The following is a 7,756-nucleotide window of genomic DNA, read 5'->3' as shown; positions in this document are numbered from 1 at the left end:
CTGAGGAAATATAGGTGCATTAGCATAGGTCTCACTTACAGCTTTCTCCTCCACTAATTCACTGGAGGAGCTTTCCATAGCTATACCCTCAAGTTTGTGAGCTTCAGCAGGTTGGCACTGCAACAAAACATCTACAGCAAACACCACTTCTGCCTCAGCAGGTATCAGTGCACTGGTTGAAGTATTAGCAGAAGATCCTGAGCATCCTTGAGTTACTTGCTTTGTTTCTTAATATATTTTCTAAATTCAGAGAGGCAACACTGGCATCTGAAACGCACACGTGGCTGCTTAACACAACAGGGCCCCACTTTTTAGCCATTCCCCTTACACCACAAAAATACAACAAACATGGAAGTCAACAGTCAGTTGCCATTCCAGACACTTATCCACACAGCTGGAAACATTTGAGCTTTTTCCTCCCAATTCTCTGCTACCATGATCTACCCCTCTATTGCTCACCATTAACTATTTTGAATTGGCATCAAATGTCACAAGAGAGGTTTATGAATCCTTTCCTACTCCTTCTCTGTCAGTGGCCATGGTCAAGTCTTACCCATTTGCCTTCTAACAGCTCTAACCTTTCCAATACAATGTGCTCTCTGAGGACACAGGGACAATATACCTTTGCAGGATCAGCTAAGTCCCAGATATAGCAATAATTTGTTAACAGCCCTTTGATACAACTAGATGGAGATCTCATTTTCTTGCCATCCAAATACTACACACCACTGAAATGCAGGCGGTGTCTCATGCCATTTGAAGAATGGCCAGAAGGTAATTAGCCAAGTAGAAGTATCTTAATATGAAGATACCTCTGATATGAAAGACATCTCAAAGCCATAAGTTGTTAAGAAACAAACAAAAAAAAAACCACTGTAAAAACCCCTAGATTAAGTAGGGTAATACTTCATTAAAATTATTGCCAGTCTCTCCAGCCTGCTCTACTGTAATTCCACGGCTACTGCTGGAAGCTAAGTTGCTCTTACCTGCCACACTTTTTACATGGAAATGTATTTTCTGTGTTCTGGATTTTACTGGTAACATCTGATTTTATCTTCTGTTTTCGCCGCCTCCTCTGAACTGGAGCAGGAATAAGCTTTCGAGGCTTCATGGTCGTCTCCCTCGGCCTTCTTCCAATTCTGCCTGTAACAGTTGCCTCTCGACTCCTCATATGGGCATCATTGGCCTTTTGAGAAAGGGAAATGTAAGGCAAACAAACCAAAACCCCCTTCTCGCTGTGGTCCTATGTATACATCAACTACAAATAAAGTTGGGTTTCCTTGCCTTACTCATCTCAGTTCTTCCAGAACGGCACACAGTTTTGTTACCAGCAACACTCTAAGCTACCTCAGCCCAGCCCTTGTTCTGAAAGAAGGCAGAGACTTTTAAATCTTGAACTGTTGACCTCGTATTTTCTAAACTACTTGCAGAGTGAAGGTAGTATAAAAAGCACAACATGCACAATGCAGCACTTACTATTAAATCATCCTGTAGTGTCTGTTCATCTTTGAGAAGGAGTGTGCTCTTCTTTCTGTTATCCAACCCTTCCTCTGCTTCCTCTTCCTCCTCTTCTTCACCTTCCAAGTGCCCCTGTTCTTCACTGAAAAAGTCCCTTCTGAGAGGAAGAACACGTGCAAACCTGTGGGAACTCTTCACCAGAAGATAAAGGAACTGTTAACCTTGGTGTCTGCAAGTAAACGTCATTATGTGACACAGGACACACAGCTTCTAAGTCTGAACTCTGCACTGGCCAGACTGTTTTGGTCCTGATTCAACTACCAAACAAGACAGCACACAAAATCAAACTTAGCACCATAGCCCAAGAGAGATAAGAGAAATTTAAGAAATTACCTTGATGTCAACTTCAGCTTCATCTCGCACAGACTTTTCATTAGCAACATCTATGTCCCCAAAAATTAAGGTCCCATTCCGACCAATTTTCACTTGCTTCTTATACGTGTAATAGAATTCCACACACTGAGCCACTGTCTTGGTTTTTATCTGGTGTTTGGAAAACATAAAAGTACAGTAGATTACATGATTTTAAGAAGGCTTATAAACAATCACTAAGGGTGCAATAAATACACTTTGTGCTTTTCTTTTCCTAGCAGTCTTAATCCCACTATAACTGCTCTTAAACCCTTATTTCCCATGTTCTCTTCTGTCTGCCTGCCCCATCCTACAGCCCATTCCCTACCACCAATGCTATTCATTTTGAGGAACGCAAGACCAGCTTCCCAAAGAAAAGCTGGCCAATGTAAAGGTGACAGAACCTGGCACTTTGTCTGCTTACTGCACTTCTTAGCCTCTGAAGCATTCCAATTGAGCTGTCAGGCTTGAGAGCAGCCTTTCAGTTTTATGGGAGTTTTATTTTACAGCAGCACTTCGGAGTAGACCAGAGCAGAATACCGTTCCAAAAATGGAAAGGAAGGTTTGCAGCACTTTCCCATTTTGGCCACATGCATTTCATACACATATAGCGATACGCAATTATCAGTACAGACCTATGTCCATCTATATATTCTCTATCAGGGATTATTTTGAAAGTTTGGAAGTATATTCTTAATTTCTGGGCTTTTACAACTTAAATGCATTTTGGATGTTTTATTCAGAGAAAACAAATGCAGCTCCCGCTTCTATGCTCTAAGTCCTTCAGGTGCTTTCCTCCCACTGAGATGTCGCACCTCATGGAAAACACATACGAACAATCATTTTAAATATCAACCTAACAGCAAACGGCACAAAAGGATGCATCATTCACATATCCTTCTTTGGTCCTTTTCATCAGCAACAAGGATGTGTTTCTATTTAGTTTTATGAGCAATCCCTATAAGCTGTATTGGAACATTACCAGCACTCTATAAATATGCCCTGTAGAAGCGATATCTGCACTATGTGGACTAATGGAAGCAATGCAGAAAGTACAAGGGTGGAGTAAACAACAACAGAAGAAAAAAAAAAAGCCAACCCAATCCAACCATTATTGTTCTAGCCATCTCTGGTGAGATTGTGCTGTGCTGGATTATAACATTTCTACAAAGTCTTCTGAGTGCTTAATACTGAGGTTTCAGAAAAAGCAGGATTTAATCTCCTGTATTAAATATTCAAACATTAGAAGATATCATTGCCATAAAAAACAGCAACAGTAAAACACTTACCAGCTTTTGGACTAAGAAAAAGTCCTTCTTGTAGATCGCAATGCCTTTGTTGAAAAGCTTCTTTTCAGCAACTTTCCAACTGTCGGATCCTGTAGATTTAAAATGTTGCAACTAAGTCCTTGCAATTTCAAATGTTAACTCTATGTACTTTTTCTTAAATTTCCCTTTAAATAAAAGGAATGCACACATAGAAGGGTACAGACTTAGTCTGCACTTGATGCTACATAACTGCAGGCTGCTGTTAACCCTTCCCTTACTGTTTCACTTCATTCTAGATCTAGTACTCATCCCTCCAGGTTAACTCAGTTCAGCTTGCTAAAACCAGCTAATCAGAAGAACTACAATATCTTCCAACAGAACAGCAAGCTTAACAGACACACTCTGTGGTGGTCCAGTCATTACATTTGATAACAGAAAAATGGTAGGGGCAGGAGAACAGGAACTTCTCTTTCAGTGGAAATCCACAATACCAGATGAGATGTAGCAGCAAACTGTACTCGACAATTTATAACATCCTAAATATGTTAGTATTCTAGCATACTTGCCTCCAATAATAAACATTCCAGAATCTCCTCCTCCCTTATAGATATACCAAAGCAACAGCATTACAATAGCAGTGTGTAATAATGAATAAATGCAAGTTCTATACTTTGTGGCAGCAGGTATAAAATGTCTCTCTCCCACTTTGCATCAGGACTCTCAAGCAGCTAAGGTCACCCTAGATCACTGAACTTAACAAGTGCCACACAGCCTAACAATTCCTAATTAGGTGTGACACTAAAAAGACAGTTTATGGCATGTACATTTCACAGAAACAATGACAGGCATCAACAGTTGGCTGAGCAGTTCACCTCCTAGCTTTCTTCAGCGAGCTTGAGATCATTTCCCTCACATCCCCTCTTAACTCCACCATATGGAAATCCACACCAAAGAGGCTATGACCCCAAAGTTGCCACAGTCTTTCCTTTATGAACTAATCATTTTTTTGCATTCACTGTGGTTTAGTATAAGGGATCAGATTCCTTTTTTCCCCAGTAAAAGAAACCAGAATACACACATATGCAAATTCATAGATGCACATATTCTGAGAGATGGAGTGTTTCTTAAATTGTGTCATGATTTGCACATGCGAAATTCCTGGCAAGCCATCATCTGACTTACTAGGGAGAAGCGTTGCTTTTAACTCTTATTATAATGTTACAGACTGTCCCAGAAGAATAGGAAAGTACGGAAGAATTCCCTTAAGACATATAGGCAGCACAGAGTTATTCTGGTTAGCAAACCTGTGTAGTGATAATCTGCCAGTGGATGGGTAGGTGATCGTACTGGCCCCTTCAATAGCAGCTTGGTCAGAGCTCCCTAAAATAAACAATACAAAAATTAAAAAAAAAAAAAAGATCAGGTAATTGTCAATCCACTCCTTTCTGGTAAGTTAATTGAAAAGAAGTTCTTCTCTTTTTCCTACATCACAGTTAATACCTGTGACATGATGTGGGACAACTTTAAAATCACATTCTTGACTGTTGCAACAATCGGAAAGATCAGTGCAATGGAATGCTGATACGAAAGATGTTATGACAAAGGGACTAGCACGATAGAAAGGCGTTACGAAAGAAAAAGTGCTCACCCATCTCTGAAGATGTAGGCTCACAATAGAAACTCCATAACGGAGGGATCTCCAACCAGGGATCCTTCTCCAGTGGCAGTTGGCCCTTAAATGGGGTCTAAGAGAGGTGCAGCCACGCTCCTCCTGTTCTGGTCACACACCTGAATTGCCTTCACCTGCGCTCCCAGGGCTGACCGGGTCCCTTCCCCAGCTGCTCAGTCAGTGGTTCAGGCCATGACTCAATGGTTACCATGTAACTGTCTACTAAATTCTGGCTTCCACTGACAAGTGGTAAGCCTCTCCACTTATATTTAAGACAATGTTTAAAATTCATTAGGCAGTCTCATCTTACTCAGTCTACTAGATTGACAGTTAAAAAGCCAAAAGTTTGAAGCTTGAAATATGAACAATAGGGAATGAACATGGTAGTGTACATCAGGAAGAACACTTTACGGACAGCAACATCTCCAAGAGACACTAAGCAATGTGAACTAAAAGCAAAGGACAGTCTTCAAGAAGTTTCCATTTGTCAAATAACAGGTCACCTGGCCTTTGTTAAAATCTTTCACCACATCAAGGCAAAAAGGTGGGAAGACTCACCAGAATGCTTCCCTTTTCTTCATGTAAGAAATGCAGTGCCAGCTCCTGGTTGGTTCCACCTCCAGGAAAAATGCTTGAGCAGGCAGCAGCTAGCAGGCTTTCCACTATTCACAAAGATATACCAAACAAATTCAGATTAGAAGATTAAAATTGAGTTTCCTAGAGAATTCACACAACTAGCTAGATCTTTTGAAGCAGAATTAGACATAACAGAAGATAAAACCAAGATGATGAATGACCTTGCAAATTTATTTGAGTCAGATTTGGACAAAGGAATTAATTAGACTGCAAGGTAACAGAGCAGTGCCACAAGGAGCACTATTTACACATGGAGGTATTTTTGCAACTTGTCTCCTCTAATGTCTTCCAATCTCCCTTCACCTCAGATTTTTTTTTAATTCCCCCTCTATTCTATGATCTATACAAAGTTTTCATTTCATAATACCCTTTTTTCTCTTTATTAAGAAAAAATTCTTCTAAGACCACCCACATTCCCTCTTCAGCATCTGTACATGCCACAGCCTGTGTGCATCAAAAGCAGACAACTACTCAGTCTGCTAACTAGCTGACACAGCTCCTGCTTCCTCCTGTCTAACGTCTACAACTTGATTTTCCCAAATACTATTATGTCTAGAGCATCTGTTTAAAAGTTGACTACGCTTGACAAGGAAGTTTCATTGAATGCAAGTCTCTCTTTGACAGGTAATAATGGTCCATTTTATCTCAATAAATAAATAAAATTCCTATCAACCTCCCAGCCCCCACAAACAATCCAGAAAAATAAGTTTTATTCCTAAGATTGCTTTCAAGACCATTTAAGTATGCCATGGTAACTGGCAGCTCTATTTGAAGTTATGCCTACAGTAGACACGTGGTTAACTCTACCACGGCTATGGCACTCAGCCCTATGTACCAGCCTTCCATGTTCTTACCATTCTGTTGGGTGACTCTGTTGGTTTCCAGGTCGCCCCATGGCTGCCACACCAGCTCTGCTTTATGTTCATCAGCTGCTGCCAGAGATCTGTCTTGGAGTGAAGGGATTTCTGCTTGAAAGCGAGTTCCTACATTTATACGCCTGCAGAAAAGATAAGTCACGGTCAGGTAATTTCTACAATACCCAAACAGTCTCATCCCTTGTAAAAATGCCAATTATGGAGAAACCAAAATACAGCAGGCTCTGTCATATGGTAAGAACAGCTTTCAGGTACTGTACATTAGAACTGAGAAGATAAGAGGTTTTATATTCACTATCAGTTTCCGTTTTTGTGTCCCAGGCACAAATGAGGGTCTTCTGGCCTCATTTGTGAGAGGGAGAGTAGTGGCTGGAAGAACTGGAGGAAAAGAATGCGAGCTAGGAGGGATTTCAGAAATGACCTTTTATCCTAAAACCAAACATAGAATTATTGTGTCCCTATGCAGTAAGAGCCTAAAAGTATTGCGAGTATTGCACCTGCAATATCCAAATAAAACCAGATTTCCACCACAAAAGCCAATCAGTTACTTAAATAATCTGATCTAACCTGGCCTGCTCCAAGTAGGGGCTTGTCCAAGTGACCTCCCAAGATCCACTGCAGCTAAGTTATTCCATGACTCCTTTAACGTGAAAGCCTAGATTTCAGTATAGCAAAAGCTGCTGCCCGTAATCAGTGCTGCTGGGACATCCTGTGGTACAATTACATGTGGCATCATTCAGAATTGAGGCTAGCTGAGGAGTGACTACAAGAAAGACTTGAAAGGAACTGAACTTCGAGACTCTTAAGACATTCAGATCTGTGACACCAGCTGCCTATTAATCTGCTTCCCAAATAGAAGAATTAAGCTTCATTAGTACATTTCCTATTCTAAATCTCTGCAATCAAATAATCTTTTAAGAAGCATTAGCAGAAGGTCTGACAAAGCAAGCAATTAAGAACACAATATGTGGCAATCATAAGTTATAATCAGCTTTTAACAGAATCAAGAATGCAAACCAATGGATCAAATTGTACTTTTTTTTTCTTTTTCTTAAAAACAAAAAATAATTTTAAAAATGTTTCCTGCCATCCTTTCTTTATAGAAGATACATCTACATAACAGACCACAACACTACTGCACAAATTAGCACTAAAGTAGTAAACTAATTACTTTGACAACACAAAGTGACACTACTTTGTGATTTTAAAATCTAAAGTTTTCTAATCTGCCTAAACATCTATTCACTGAGTCTTAAGATAACAAGATATCTCTTTGCATACTAATGCAAGTTCATTTTCTTTTGTCAAAAGGAAGTTAAAAGTCACCATGACTTGAATTTTATAGTAACAAATTTGAGAAATTTCATCCACAACTTAATCCGCAGCCAATAGTATGTCATTAACTTCAGCATTTTAAACCATTGGAGGCAACAGCAAAA

General features: G+C 39.9%; 1 protein-coding gene across 5 annotated transcripts in view; it reads right to left on the bottom strand.

Annotated features, from left to right (window-relative positions):
• Positions 1-7,756, bottom strand: part of MIDEAS (mitotic deacetylase associated SANT domain protein) — an 82,438-nt gene that overhangs the window by 34,779 nt on the left and 39,903 nt on the right. For all 5 annotated transcript variants that reach the window (XR_014883523.1, XR_014883524.1, XR_014883525.1 and 2 more), the window contains exons 6-12: positions 6,297-6,439; positions 5,365-5,468; positions 4,442-4,517; positions 3,159-3,247; positions 1,852-2,001; positions 1,477-1,650; positions 987-1,186 (exon numbers count right to left, since the gene is read on the bottom strand). Coding sequence is in view for 1 of the 5 variants with exons in the window: in XM_085224867.1 (XP_085080993.1) it covers positions 987-1,186; positions 1,477-1,650; positions 1,852-2,001; positions 3,159-3,247; positions 4,442-4,517; positions 5,365-5,468; positions 6,297-6,439 (936 nt within the window). In the remaining 4 variants the exon portion in view is untranslated. The remainder of the gene's footprint in view (positions 1-986; positions 1,187-1,476; positions 1,651-1,851; positions 2,002-3,158; positions 3,248-4,441; positions 4,518-5,364; positions 5,469-6,296; positions 6,440-7,756) is intronic.

Source organism: Meleagris gallopavo, chromosome 5 (genome assembly GCF_905368555.1).
Source record: "Meleagris gallopavo chromosome 5, MGAL_WU_HG_1.1, whole genome shotgun sequence".
NCBI classification, from domain to species: Eukaryota; Metazoa; Chordata; class Aves; order Galliformes; family Phasianidae; genus Meleagris; species Meleagris gallopavo.
Note: the sequence above shows the minus strand (reverse complement) of the source record. Positions and strands in the feature narration are given on the sequence as shown.